This window comes from Oreochromis niloticus, linkage group LG11 (assembly GCF_001858045.2).
Source record: "Oreochromis niloticus isolate F11D_XX linkage group LG11, O_niloticus_UMD_NMBU, whole genome shotgun sequence".
Lineage (NCBI taxonomy): Eukaryota > Metazoa > Chordata > Actinopteri > Cichliformes > Cichlidae > Oreochromis > Oreochromis niloticus.
The window spans coordinates 26,218,565-26,233,923 of NC_031976.2; the positions used below are offsets into that span (position 1 = coordinate 26,218,565).

Genomic DNA, 15,359 nt, shown 5'->3' on the forward strand with positions numbered 1-15,359 from the left:
TCTTTTTTTTTGTGTGTGTGTGTAGTGCATGAACTTTTGCCCTTGTGGCCCTGCACAGACCTCTACCTAAATACACTTTATAAATAACGGTCTAATTGCTTTGGATTAAAGTGTCTAAGTGACTGCTTTGCACCCTTGCCAACTTGCTGCACAATCCCCTGGTGTCTGGCCACTCCAAGTATGAGAAAATTTCCTGGCAGAGCACGCACGTTGAGGAAAAACTATATGTTTAAAGTAGGCGGAAAAAGAAAATTATTCCACATCAGTGCTTATTAGTTGCAATTACATACAGAAATAAAGCATACTTAACATACTTTAACATACTTAATACACCAAAAGCATTGCTGTATTATGGATTTGTGAATTCCATAACCACCCATGCTGGCTTATACAATAAAACAACACCCCAGAATCCCAATGGCATCTTCTAACACCCTTGATGTTAATGAACTTGTGGGAGCCTAGAGGGCAATCCCGACACCAAGTGGTACCCCGCCATTAGAGGCATTATGAAGTCAAGAGCAAGACTATATACCATTCACCGCAGTGACATGCTGTCAGACCAATCAGCGGCCCCAAGCACACACTCCAATAGAAGTAGACAGCCCCTCCCCCTGCGCTAGCCCCCACAACACTACCAACCCTGACGCTTTGTTGCAATTGACATGTGCTTCTCCCACGCACAAATGCAGAATGCATCCACATGCACTCACGGATGCTTGCACTCAGATGTAAGTAGCCTTGAATACATAAAGAACCCACATACATGGAGGAGATTCAGTATCAGTAACTAACATCAGTTCAAAATCCCATTAATTTCTGGGTTGGATCAGTTTATGTACAGAAAACTAGAAAATGAAAGCCAGTGAAGTTGCCTCTAATCTACAATGAACTTAGCGTAATAGGGTTCACAAGAACACAGTTCTATCCTCCCTCCACTAAGGAGCTGATTAGGAAGCCGTGACCTCAGAATACTGCAGCCTTCCTAGAAGTCAGAAGCCATTAGGTATTTATAGGAGCTTAATGGCACTGTCTAGGTGTACTGGCTGTCTACTACCAAGCATCAAGCCAGCATCACATCCTTTCCGATTGCAGTCACGGCAACACAATCTGCTCCATAAGATTTTTCTAGAACTGCTATGTTCAATAACAACAGTCTTGAGAGATTTCCTTGCCTTTAAGTTGGTCATCCCCCCAAACCATGACCACTCCTTTCAAGAAAACCAACCTCCACCTTTGAACTTCGCATTGAAACTGCAAACTTGTACCACTTAATTTCATTTGATTGCATCACCGTATTATTTTTGTTTTGTTTTCCCCGTTTCTCTGTCACAATAGAAAAAAAAGAGCGTTTTACATGAAAAGCTTTGCTCATACAATATTGTTGATTGGGATCAAAATGTCATGAATACTCCCAACTCACAAATGCTACTGTCAAATTTAATTGCTTGATGTGATTGCAAAATTATATGTATCAGAGTGCACCTGTTTTATGTACACGTACAGTAAGAGAGAAAGCAGATGGATTTGGGGTCCATGTGGCTTCATACTGACTTATTTATTATGGATTGGACATCCTGTGATTTCATATGCAACTCTTAAATATTGAGCCACAGCTACAACAAACTTGGAGATGAATGTTGTGTTGCATGTACAGGTATGCTGCTGGGCGGCAGTATTCCACCAGCTGTTTGCTTGGTTCCTTTAGACGAGCTGCACATGTGACTTCTAAGTGTATGTTTATATTACCTCTCTGTCTCTGACCAAAACCAGGTCAGGCCTGTTACTGACATTACGGCTGCCTGCTGTAAACGACTTACCTAATCCCCCATCATTACCTGGAATGGGCCCCACGTCTCGCCTGTGGCCTGAAATAGCACAGGACCTCAGACTGCCACTGTCAACACCCTTAATTTGCAGTTTCATAAATAGCATAGTAGGGCTTTGGCGCGAAAGATAAAGAGGCCCTGTGGTTGCTGGTGTAAATGGAGAGCTAATGAAGAAGTCTACCTGAGGCCACACCTTTACAGTCAGTTCAGTTTAACAGGACAGGCTTAAGGTGCTACAGCTTTGGCCCCCACCCAAAAAAAAAAAAAAAGAGAATCAGCTCTGGAGACAGACTATGTTATGCAACAGCAACTCAACAAGTTTTCACAAAAGGTTAATTCCTCAGAAAGATAAGACAAATGCAAGTTGAAGTCATGCCATTACTTTGATGTTTGATAATATGTCATGGTGTAAATGGCACACCTTGTGGATCAATAGAAATAATGTGAAAGTATTTAACGAGATAAATTTAGCACCGAGCATTAGGTTGGAAGAGAAGTGTGGTTGCTTAACATGAAGTTAATGTGAAAGATCTCTTATCTTATCTAATCATCTTGCTAACATACACATAACCTACAGACCCAGGAATGAGTAACATTCTAGTGACTAGCACTGCATCCACAAAAAGCCATCACACTCAGCCAGTCTTTTCTGTATTGACATGAAAATCAACTAACATCTAGTCTCAAAGCTCAGCTCTGCAAAGTTACACCATCAGGACAAGCACTGCTGCCCTGCTGATCCCTCTGCCCCCTCTCGCTGTCCTCAGCTGCCTATAATGAATAGAAACAAGATGAGGCTGGGAGCAGGGGCTGATAACATGGGCAGATGTCCAGGAGGTTACTCTAGGCTCTCAGCCAGACAGGCGGTGGTAGTGGACTGTGGTCAATTGTAGACGCCCCACTAAATATTTACATGGTGGTCAGTTGACCTGTGATCTCCTACAAGTGTCACTCCATTGATTCTTAGATATGTTTTAATCATAACTAAAACATCCGGACTTTCTCTCTGCATGAAAATGCATGGGATAATTTTCTCTGTTTATCTATTATTAGCAGCATGTACTGAGACTCATCATGAACCGCTGTGGTCCTGTTCCCACTGAAGGGATTTTATGCGCTATTATGAACACTGCTGCCCATCATGACCAGGCTCTCTGCAGCTGGGATGAGAAAAGCCCCTTTTTTCTTTCCCCCCCCTCTCTCTCTCTCTCTCTCTCATTTTTTTCATTTTTTTTATATAAAGACGTAACAAGTGATTCCACTCCACTCTATTACAATTTGCCTCAGTGATATATTAAAATGACTGACGGCAGTAATGAACTAAGACAAGATAACGCATGGCACCATTCATGCGTAACAGACGCGGAATCCCACGGTAACGTGTAAGTCACGCGGGGTGAAAGAATCATAATAGCTTAGTGAACAGGAATAATAATCGATATTATCACTGTGATTATCACAACCTTGTCACGCTGGCTCGGCTGCTTTATTTCTTACCTTCCAGCCAGCTGAGCTGTTACTGTCGCCCTTATCCTTGAAATAGGGCACATAACGGACCATCCAGTCGTATATCTGTGACAGTGTGAGTCTCTTTTCTGGGGTGCTCTCAATAGCGCGGGTAATGAGATCCGCGTAGGACTGGTTCCCCCACGCGTTTCGCCGCGAGGATTTGGCTTTGCGCAGGGGTCCGGTGACATCCAGAGCCGCGCCAGCCAAGCATGGGTGCGTCGCGCCTGTGGGTGCAGGGGCGCCGGCTGGATGCTTCAGCTCTCCCGGCGTTCCGCCCACGAGCCCCGCTCTGCAAGCGGGGATGTCTTCCGGTTCTACCTTGATGCTGGCCAGTGGAAGACCTACGTTCACCTCGTGTCCACCGGGGAAATCCTGTGGACAAGGCAGCGGCCAGGTGCATGAGCGAGGTCGGCTTTGAGGCTCGAAATCCGAATCAACCTGATGAGCGTCTAATTCGTCGTCCTCCATCATCAACATTTACCCTTCAGTTGAAAAAAGAATAAATCAAACGTAGAGCAAGGGTGGGGAAATACCTCCACGATTCACGTATCCCGCTGTCTTCAATATCGCTTCACGTAGGAATTTGCCTTGTAATATGGCTATTAAGCTCAGTCTGAATCAATAATGGGCAATTCAGCGGAGTAGAAGAATCATGATGAATGAAAGCAAAATCATAGCCTCGCGTGTAGAGATAGCAGAAGTAATAAAAGTAATAATAATTTCTTGTCCATTTTACCTGAAGTAAATTTTCTAATGGTGACTGAACTATTTATTTGGCAGTCCGCATCACCTTAAAACACTCAAACCCGTGTCAGTCATGGGGGCTTCTCAATCCAGTTGCAGCAACAGATGATCTTTCAGATAAGGAGAAAAGCAGCCGTCGATAAATCCGCCAGAAGACAACAGGAAGAAACGGGAAAGAGGGGGAAAATCACCAGGGCTGTGTAGAGAGCATCCACTGAGGCGATAATGCGTGATTACCGTGAATTATTAAATCTTCCAGTCTGCACGGATTAAGCTGGCAGCGCCACATTCAAGTCCATTCAGCCTGAACAGCACCCAACTGTCTGCAATTATAATGAAGAGGCGTGCGCTTGTGACGAATCGATAAATTCCCTGTCTGAAAAATATAAAGGAGGGAAAAATAGTCCGGCAATCAAATCTCGTATCCACTCGTCGGGATGATAAAATTGGCTTTTATCACACCTCCTCTTGCCTTTTCTCACTCACTCAGATCCCACACATGTTCTCATTTGCTTACAACTCGTTCCGTCGATGTGAACCGAGGATGACGCGCCGGCGCTGTATAGTAGAGATGCTGCCAATTGGAGTGCGCTCACGAAATCAATACTCTCCAAACATGATTACAGCGAAATCCCGAACTCTCTCTCTCTCCCTCTTTTCTCTGCTGCTCTCCCTCCTCTCTCCTGCGCCTCAGTTAGGCTACTAACGAAGGGGCCAAAAACCCCAAATTCTTAATCAAAACTCCGCATAATGATCTTTGTGGCGGAGCGTCACATGGCGCTCTGTGTGCCAGCCTCCGTGTCCACCCCTAATAAAACAAGACAATGTGTAACGCAGAGAAAGGAAAAATTCCTGCACAATTGCGACACGGGTTTTTCTCTTAAAAAAAAAAAAAGTCTGAGCGTAACAAATTGTCGCGTGCACGGTGTGCAACGTCCAAATGCCCTTCAGGGAGAACTTACGGCGCCCGGCTCCGCTGATTATTTGCGGGCAATACCTCAGTGAGTGTAATTTTCTATGCCGATTAGACAGATTTAGTTCAGATTAACCGAGATTAGTTAACCCTAGATTTTAATCCGGGGGGAGTCGGGGGAGGGGGGTGAATGGTGCTTCAGATGCCAGAATGAAAAATATATATATATACATATATCTCCTCCATACTTCACAGAAATGAGGGTAAACAAAAGACTTACATATTATCATTTCAAAACGCATTTGCCTCAAAGACACTCTGCCCGGCGCATTGAGCTCCGGTCAGACCCGTGTGCGCAATTCTTCAGCTGCACTGACCGAGGGGTCGAGGTGGTGGGGGTCTCCGATCCTTTATCCTACCACCTTCTTCTAAGAGCTGACGGCTGGGCGGGGACAGAGTCACAGGTGCTTGAATCCGATTGGCCATCTCTCCTTATAAACACTAGGCTACCTGACCCTTTTACCTGTATCAATCTAAGAAAGAGTTGTGGAACTTACATGTTTACAGAAACACTGCCTGACAGCTTTAGGCGCACTCACGCATGCTGTGTTGATGGTTGCTGTAGGGAGAGTATTACTTATTCACTTATTCATACTTTAAAACAGTCCTGCTTCTGCAGATTCTCACTTCCAGTAAAGAATAAAAAAATAAATAAATAAAAACTAATATTATTTAGAAGTGAGGCAGCCACTCCAAGCAAGCATTTTAACAGCTATAACCTGTGGGGGCTTTTTGCTGTCAATCCATTGCCATCAAAATATTCAAAAGAGGAAAAATGCATTTCACTACAATTATACATCATCTACAGACCCTTGGACCCAAATTTAGACGTGTGTATTCTAGTCACTACACTTTAGTTAAAATAAACACGCTCATTTTCAATGACACATCCATCATCAAAACAGCCCCTGTGCAGAAAGGTGTCTCAAACTGTCTGAGGACTCCACCTTTTTCCTGCGTTCAACTGTGCATGGACAGAAGCAGTACTTAAAAGTTGCACAACAAGGCCACACTGTGCACTCAGACATGAGTGATGTTGAGAAATATGCGTCAAAAATAGCACGCTTTTAAATGTGGGAGGATGTGTCATATAGTGTGTCACGGAATGACAACGTTCAGCATCAGTACAATCACATGGTTAAAATGCCATGTTGCTAATAGTTTGTGTGTAATAAGCCTACAAACCCTATTCTGACTACAAATATACTTAATGGGTGATGGTTTATTGTATTTTGATTATTGCATGCCAAGAATTTCAATCAAACCAGAGTTGGAGCGAGTCAAGCCTCTCGTAGCCTCTAGTCTCCGAGACAAGGTTCTACTTGAGATGCTTCCCCTGGAACACTTATGAATGCCACAATTTTGGTGACACTCGAGAATACACAATGTGTCTTGATTACAAATGAAGCGAAAGAAAAGTGATTGTGACTATCAAAAAAAGGCAAATGATCAGATCCAGAGACCCACAGCAGGAGTGAGTCTCAAGAGAAAAAGAGAAAAGGGAAGAACTAAGAGTCAAAGACAAAGGCTCTGGCAGCACAAGTTTAAAAACTACAACTTCAGTCCCTTCCAGGCTGACGGCTAAGTTGTCCCCATACCAGACATACCAGAGGCAGCAAGGCTGGCTTAAAGCACTGGATGGCTGATCCTAGAACAGCATGTTCTGCACAGCAATAATCACCTCAGTCAGCCACAAGCAAGGCAGAGCACCACATGAACAACAAGTCAGAGCTTTGTGCCTGTTATTTTGCATGGTTAGAAACTGCTCTGGAATTTCTTTCAATAAGGAAAGGGACACTTTCTCCCCCCCCCCAATTATTTCTTTAATACCTTTCCGTATTTCTTTGGCCCTAGCATTTTAGCCATCACTCACAACCTCGTGGTGTTGTGCAATTTATCCCTGCACCCCATTCTGCCCAGCACAGTTAGAAGTAGAGGAATCCAGAGAAGCCACAAGAACACCCTAGGGAGATCTATGTCTGTCTGGGAAAGCACCTCCTTTGGTTCTCCCTCCCCTCTCAGCAAATAACCCACACTCTCTAACAAGCATATGGGTTCCCAATGACACAGGAAGGAGAGGGCTCATATCCAAGTATTGGGAACATTTCTGAGTAGGCGACGCTGGATTTCACCCCTTCTTGGCTTTGACCCAAAGTAGGCTGACTTGAAGACTTCCTGCCCCGAGCCAGTGCCAGATTTCTGTGGCATCTTGGCGTCTTCACTGCCAACTATGAACAGAGGCAGCGAAGACAATTGGTGCCAAGAGTTTTAATTAAGACTGTGTTGTAAAGAGGAAAGTAAAGGCATGTGCAGGTAATGGCTTCCATCCCTGTTTCAGAGGGCTAACAGAATATGATTAACTAACACAATCTTAGCCTTAGCCAATTAATTATATTTAACCGTTAAAAACAGAGAACGACCAAACGGTCCAGAGAGGGAAATCAGCATGCACCGCTCTCATGCTCAAAGCTGAAGAGAGTGTAATTGTGTTATAATAAACTGATGCCAAAGATTATTAAAGGCTATGCTTGCACTAAATTAATAAACTGAAAATACAGGTTTCAGACAAAATGCACATGTACAACTAGAAGAATAAATTACCTTTTTCAGTTAGTGTCCACAGTAGAGTCAGTCATTTTAATGGAGGGGATCAATTATCACTTTGAAAATTAAATACTGTCAAACTTTGGTCTGTTGGTTAGAAACAAATAAGCAATAATGGCAAAACAATGTTCTTTGGAGAACTTCAATGAGACTTTGGTTTTTTTTTTGTTATTCTTTTCTGACATTTTACAGACAGGATGATCCATTAAAAGCAAACTGATATTCCTGGAGCTGGGAGTAAGCGATGAAAAAGAATATACCCTTCTCTGCGTCGTCAAATTGAAAAATTAATCGATGATGAAAGTATTTCAGGCTTCGGGCATTATGAAATAGTATTAACAACCCAACAATGAAAGTGAATAAGATTAATAATCATTCGAGTACTGCAACCTTAACCAGATTATGTTCTGAAAGGGTGTCGCTCTGGTCTCAGTTTCTTGAAATAAACCACAGAACAGATCATATTGCCTTCAGCAATGAGTTAAATCTCTTACTTGTGCAAGTCAGTGGCTGGCTACATCCAGAATAGCCAAGTAGGCTTGATGCCAAGACACTGATTAGCCTAACTATGCCTCTGTTCTCCAGGCAATGCAGTGCTGAGTGGAGGTGCAGTGGGAGTCTAGCTCATCACCAAAGAGCACTGTGCTAAACACAAGTTTAAGTGGAAGAAAGCCAGTAGACTGTAGTGTATCCATGCTGGACATATAAAGCCTTGGGCAAGGAGGCATCTGCCTCTTTAATACATAATTCACTCAGAGCTGAAACATCATGCTTTAGTCCTAAGGGCCGGCAGTCTGCTTCTGGTTGTTGGAACATAAAACTGTCTCCATCAGATAATCCAGTCTCACTGACAGGCAACTCCTGTGTACCAAGTAGCAGTTCAATTTAACTTTAACTTCAAAACAAGATTAGAAAACTACAAATTTTTAACATATTACTAAATATTCAAAGTTCGTTTTGTTTTGTTTTTCAACTTGCAACAAATCTATGTGGAAGAACTGCCATCTCACCTTTCCACTTCAGTGAGTTTGTCCTCATCAGCCATGATACGCAGGTAGGTCAACATGTAGAGACAGCCATCTGCCCTGGAGCTCTCCCCCTCAGACATGCACGCGGTCACTTTACATCTCAATCTCTGCAAATGCATCTTCCTGTAGGGGTATTATTAGAAGCACTCATGCCTTATTACCAACATTATTATCATAACTGACAGGATGTGCATTAGTTACTTTGGTCTCCGCAGTTAGATCGGGCCATAATGTTGACACACTACTGCATGGGCCTTTCTGGATTTCGATATTAACAGTGGAGAACCTGAAGCAAATGTAGTGCTTTCATGTGTAATAGTCCCAGCTCATGTTCCCATGAAAGAGGCACTAATGGGTTAACAGTAGAAATGAGAGGGGAAAGAGAGGGAAAATCAATGCTTTTGTTGAGGGGAAGAAAGGAAGGCTTTCACAGGTCTATGTATCATTAAGCAATTGAGAAAGCTAATTAGAGTGGGGGGAAAGATGTGCAGATCTCACAGCTAATTATTTCCATGGCAACCACAGCTCATGTAGATGATGTGAGGTAGCATCCAATTTGCTTCAATCAGGATATTTACAAGAAGAGAAACAGAGACCCCTAGTGGGATGAAGTGAACATATCCATGAAAATCAAAGCTGAGTGTTGAAAAGAAACTTTACACATAAGGATTCCACTACACTGAAAAATACTCAAAATCATACATCTCAATTTCTGTTATGAAAAGTTGATACATGAAAAATATTATATAGTTTGTTATCATTTGTAAAAAATACCGTTAAAAAAATAAACCACTAAAATCATTTTTCGTAGCACAGGTATAAGATTGCCTACATCCTAATTTATAGAACCTTGATTTGGTAGAAATTAGTAGAATGATGTTTAACAGTATTAGGTGAAATGTTCTCCATCTCATTAAAAATTGACCAAACAATTAACTGTTAAATCAAGGCTATATATAGTCTCCATTTCATTTTATTAAAAAAAGCAAACAAACAAACAAAAAATACAATGTTTAAAAGCTAAAGGAATAACAAAAAAATATTTTGTTCACAGAACTCTGACAGTTGAGCTGCTTTTTTCACCTAAGCAGCTGACAGCTGGCTGTCTTAAAACCTGCAAAAATTATGCACATTAGTTCTCTGAAAAAGTGACAGGTGTTTTTAAAAGTGGGGCTTTATAGTTGATAATGAGGAGGTTACATATTAGGCATCTATGTCTCTTTTCCCTGCTCTTTGTGTCATACCTGCAGGTCAGTGTCTCTTTGAAGCACACAATAAAGTAGCCACAGAGGACGGGATGAATCTTTGCTTCCATTTACACAAAATCTGGAAATTCCACAACTTCCCACATGGCTTTTCCTTCATAAAAGTGTGACCATGTTTAATTTTGCTTTAGAACATAAGCATTGTGAAACAATACAAAAAGAAAATATTTATTCCTCTAACTCACCACTTTGTTTAGTCCCCCCACCCTCTTTTATTCATAAACTATCCCACTTGACAACAACCTCCCTCTCTATAACATCAGCTATAGCTGATCAGGCAGTTAACTAAAAGAGTGGCAGGAGGCTGCTTGGCCAATCAGTTGTGTTCAATGCTGCAAGCCCCAACACCAATGTTACTGAATTTTCAAAATATACTGCCCTGAGAAGGAACTTTTTTGAGAGTGAAATAATTCCCTCAGAAGTTGACTTAGACCTAGTTCCTCTGGTGGAAACTCATGGAGTCCCTCCCAAGGTTCCCAGTCACCCGGAGAGAGTTCCTTTTTGTGGAAAACTGGCTAATGTCTCTGTTTGCTAGGGTCAATCTTTTCCAAGTGAACCAGGGGTTTGAGTTGTTCAGCAAAGCTGCGCATGTCCTCTGACACAGTGTCTTGTCCTGCAGGAGCCAACACACTCAGCTCCACCAGGTATGAAAGTGATAGATGCTCAGTGTTTTCTGTATTCCCTGGTACAAGTATGCGTGACAGCTTGCTGACCACAATTTTCATTGCACCTTTACGAAATATGTGTCCATTGCTGACAAACTCATGGTCCATGCGGAAGCCCATCTCATTGAGGAACTCCGGAAGGCTGTGAGAGGCAGCAACATCAACGCAGTTGCGTACCAAAGCGTGGCGACTCTTGTCTCCCACTTCAGATTGACCAAGGTAGCGTAGGTGCCATGGAGCAGTTGGGTGGGAGAGGGAACGGCGGGCACGCAAAATGAAGGGGTTTCCTTGCTGGCCTTTGAGAAGGTAAACCAACTCATGATCGGTAAAAGTCTCAGGTTCCATGTTGTCGCACAGACCTCGAAGGCGATGCAAGAGGCTTTCCAGGGCCTGGTCTAACACACTCCCTGATTCAATAAAGTGCACAAGGAACAAATACAAAAAATTACATTTGGCTAGGACTCTATACATATTATATTTATAAATATAGTCTCCATTAACATTTCTCAGAGAAAATCAACAGCTAAGAGCTCACATTTTAAACATTACAAACTCAAATCATAATATTTTTAGAGACATTATGGGCTTAACTATCTTAGATCGTCCATAGTTTGTACATATATAATGATTGCTTTGACATTTTTGCTTCATATATCAAATACCTCAAGGATTTTCCTTTAAAGAAAAAAAAAAAAACAACACATCCACCCACTTTCAGGGCACACGCAGTAATATTTTAAACCTAGTGTAAATTATAAGACAGTTCAGTAGGTCATGAAATACTCATTTTGATTTATTAAACTTATCTCAATAAATCAAAATATTTTTTACTGTTGTAATTAGAATACCATCTGAAACCTCCAGAATTTAGAATTTTGGTCTATTTGGGTTAAACTATGCATTACTATTTTTCGTTTTTGTGGTACAACTTCACATTTGCTCAATGCAGCATGAAATTTAAACCCCCCAAAAAAGATTTTTTTCATTTTTATAACTAAGAAATAATTTTCCATTTTGCATTATTGTGAAATTCAATTGTATACCATTAAAAATTGGTGTGCGTTTAAATATGACACTTTACAGATTGGATCTGCAGATCTGGATATGGAAATCATATCCTTTTCTCTTTATTATCTTTAACAGATATTTGTGTTCAAACATCTGGTTTCAAAGTATGACCAAAAAAAATGCTGGAAGAGGGTCAATGGTCCATATTTCAAAGAAAATATATCTTGAAAAGTATTTGATACAAGGTAAAATGTCACAGCAATCATAAATGGCCAAACTTTGGACCATACATTTTCTAAACAAATCTGCAATGGTCCAGGAGAAGACCCACAGTATTCTACAACAGAGTGACCAAGTTAAGAAATAAGGTTTTAAACATTGTAAATGCACCATTTTAAAAATTATTTGTAATAATATTATAATAAGAATTTAGCTGTTATTTGGGTCATGTGGGGCGATCGTGGCTCAAGAGTTGGGAGTTCGCCTTGTAATCGGAAGGTTGCCGGTTCGAGCCCCGGCTCGGACAGTCTCGGTCGTTGTGTCCTTGGGCAAGACACTTCACCCGTTGCCTACTGGTGGTCAGAGGGCCCGGTGGCGCCAGTGTCCGGCAGCCTCGCCTCTGTCAGTGCGCCCCAGGGTGGCTGTGGCTACAACGTAGCTTGCCATCACCAGTGTGTGAATGTGTGTGTGAATGGGTGGATGTCTGGATATGTAAAGCGCTTTGGGGTCCTTAGGGACTAGAAAGCGCTATATAAATACAGGCCATTTACCATTTACCATTTAGGAGCTAGTGCATAATAATTTAGGTCAAACGTGACATATGTAACACTGTTCATTCACTATTCACTTTCACACCAAAGGCTGTTGCTGATGTAACTTTACTCATTGTGCTGAACAGTTGCACAATGCAACTATTAAATGATTATTGCTGTTGCTTTGCATTTTTGTTACTATAAGCTACTATCTGTAGTATTGCCACTATCAGTACTATATGCTATGTATAACACTCAGGGCTTGTTAGTTATTTACCTGCTTACTTGCTTCAGCGGATGCATGATATCTTACCTTGTAACAGATACTCCATCATGTTAATTGTGCCCCCAGTGACAGGCATTACAGTAACAGGTGGCGCCTCCATCTTTCCTCGGGTACTTTGAGGTTTTTGGGCCTAAAGAAAGAAAATTATATGCAGATACATATATATACATGTCGGAACATCTGATGGAGCAATGCCATCATTAACAAAAAATTTCCACCTGTCGCCATAGGTAACAGAGTTTGTAACTTTTAGCTCGCTAATAGCCGGTGGTAACACTAATCTAAGTGTAACTCACTCGAAACAACAGTTTGCACTATTGTCTACGAAACCACGAAGAGCAGTAGCCGAGGAAAACCGGGTAAATGTTTTAAGTGTTCGTTCTCGATAACGTTTTAATACTATTGACCAAAGGCCTAAACAGGGTTCTAAACACACGGCTACTACTACACGGCTACTACTACACAGCTACTCGGTTTGCTAGTAGCTAACCGCAACATTACTTAAGCTACCAGGCTAAGCGTTTCAATGTTATTACAGAAACATTAAAAATATATTACCTTTCAAAAACAAAGAAGCGAACGCGGAAAGAAATAAACGTCTTTTTAGTTATGAAAGAAAAAGTGAACACAGTTAGCAACAACAATGAATGAGAAGCGTCTTCCTTTGGTGTGTCAAATCGGTAGACATCCAACTTTGAGGCTCATTACAGCCACCTACTGGTAGTGCTAAAAATATCGACAGCAGGTCATCTGTGCATAAAATAGAAAGAAATGGACATGGACGTCATGGACAGACAGGCTTTTTAGACTATAGGTACTCTGGTTTTATTAACACAGGCTATACGAATGGATTATCAGTACTGTGGAAACTATTACTGTTTTCACAGTACTGTGAAAAGTATATATTACTGAGCATTAAGTTTAGAGGTTTTATTGGCATACATACAGTGGAAATAAAAGCAGTAGTTTACACTTAATTTTGCCAATCTCTTGACACAAAACAAACATAATTATTCAAATAAAATAAAAATAAAGAATCCAGAAAATTTACAAAGATTGCAAGTATTGAAAATGCAAACACTAAAATTAGTTTTAAAAACAGACCTGAGTTTGAAAACCCGAGTTGTACCTGCTTTGTCCATATTTGCAAGCCGGTCTTTACAAATTTATGCCATAGCAGGTAATAATAAGTACACTAATAGTCAATAATATTGATGGGGTAGAAGAGAGGCGACACTGACTGTCTTATTCATGAGTCTGATTTGAGACTTACAGTCTTTGATTTCAGACTCCTGTTGCATCTACCTTTAGCATCTACCACCTACCTGTTAACTGGTGGTGTTGTGAGTTTGTGTTGTATTTAATGTTGATGTGGGCAATGCTGACAGCCCTGGTGGTGTAAATGTCTTATACTAATGAAAAGATGATCCTGTGATTTATTGTGCAGTTTTTCTCGCACACTGAAGTCTTCCTGTCTTGAGTAGTGCAGCTGAGCCCTGTCAGTCATCTTAGAAAGTACAGTCAATGTGCTCTTCACTACCTGCTGGGTGTTGTGAGACCAGGTGAAATCCATCCTCATGTGTGTCCTCCACCTCTGTCTTGGAGTGTCTTTTCCTCAGATCACCTTGCTCTTATCTACATTTAGGGCAAGATTATTTTCCTGACACCAGGCCACTAGTCATTTCACTTCTCTTCTCTATGCCATCCCTGCCAGTAATCAGCCCAATTACTTTAGTTTCATATGCAAATTTTATAATTCTGGTATTGATTAGGGGGATGCTCACACTCATATGTGAAGAGAGCATGTGGCAGTGGACTCAGCACATGCCCCTGAGTAATACCAATGCTCACAGTTCTGATGTTTGATGTCTGGTTTCCAACTCTGACTGAGTGGGGTCTATCTTACAGGAAGTTCAGAGCTCAGTTACAGAGAAAGGGTGTGAGTCTGACAGCATTAAATGCAGCTTCAGTCAACGAACAGCATTTTCACAGACGTGTTACTACCTTCTAGTGGACTGATTCTGTATGTGTGCATAAAGTAAAGAGTCCAAGGTAGCCAGGATGGTCTTTTTGATCCTTTCAAAACACTTCATCACAATTGATGTAAGTCCAAAAGGATGATAGTCGTTTAAGCATGTGGCAGTATGTTTCTTGGAGAGGGGCCCACTGGTAGTGGACTCAAAGCATAGGCAGATTGTATATGTCTATGAATGCACCATCCAGCTCTGATGAGTAGACCCTGAGTGCATGCCTGGGGATATTATTTGGGTCAGCTGCCTTATTTGGGTTTGTTTTCCTTAGAGCTGTGCACACTGCCACCAATGACAGATCGTGATGTAGTGGTTTGTCCTGTGTGTCATGTCCTGTCTGTCTCTGTTGGTTGGTGTTGTGGTACTCAAATTGTTTTCAATTTAGGCTATTCGGAGATGACTGCTATGAATACTGCCATTGTTATTTTAATTTAGGATTTTCCACCTTTGATTTTGGTGTTATTTTAGTTTTCAGGGTGGATTTTCTGATTTCAGTTTGGTTTTTAAGTGTTAAATGATAAGTTTGCATTTTATTAGTTTCTGTGTTGGTGTTTTTGTTTTTATGACGTGGGTGGTATTAGTGACATAGGTCAAATATAAGTAAAACAGTACAGTACAACACATTTGACTCACAGTCATTTTCACCAGAGCCTCCTCTTTGTGTTT

General features: G+C 41.4%; 2 protein-coding genes across 3 annotated transcripts in view; both read right to left on the bottom strand.

Moving 5' to 3' along the window:
• The window catches only part of LOC100701297 (forkhead box protein O1-B), a 29,096-nt gene extending 24,152 nt beyond the window's left edge, over window positions 1-4,944 (bottom strand). Inside the window, exon 1 of the mRNA XM_003450539.5 lies at window positions 3,327-4,944. Coding sequence (XP_003450587.2) covers window positions 3,327-3,815 — 489 coding nt within the window. The 5' untranslated portion in view covers window positions 3,816-4,944. The remainder of the gene's footprint in view (window positions 1-3,326) is intronic.
• A 4,687-nt stretch (window positions 4,945-9,631) lies between these two features.
• med18 (mediator of RNA polymerase II transcription, subunit 18 homolog (yeast)) lies at window positions 9,632-13,379 on the bottom strand. 2 transcript variants are annotated; one of them, XM_003450501.5, is made up of 3 exons: window positions 13,222-13,379; window positions 12,691-12,793; window positions 9,632-11,024 (listed from the first exon to the last, which is right to left on the bottom strand). In XM_003450501.5, exons 2-3 carry the CDS (start codon window positions 12,761-12,763, stop codon window positions 10,468-10,470), a joined length of 630 nt encoding a protein of 209 aa, XP_003450549.1. In that variant the 5' UTR covers window positions 12,764-12,793; window positions 13,222-13,379; the 3' UTR covers window positions 9,632-10,467. The 2 variants fall into 2 exon arrangements, with proteins under 2 accessions (XP_003450549.1, XP_005455333.1); XM_005455276.4 differs by lacking the exon at window positions 13,222-13,379 and adding an exon at window positions 12,960-13,196.
• Between the last annotated feature and the right edge of the window lie 1,980 nt (window positions 13,380-15,359).

Coding starts and splice junctions, on each gene's coding strand:
- med18 (XM_003450501.5), bottom strand. CDS start 12,763: ATGGAGGCGCCACCTGTTACTGTAATGCCTGTCACTGGGGGCACAATT. Junction 11,025..12,690: donor GATGGAGTATCTGTTACAAG/GTAAGATATCAT, acceptor TTATTGAATCAG/GGAGTGTGTTAGACCAGGCC.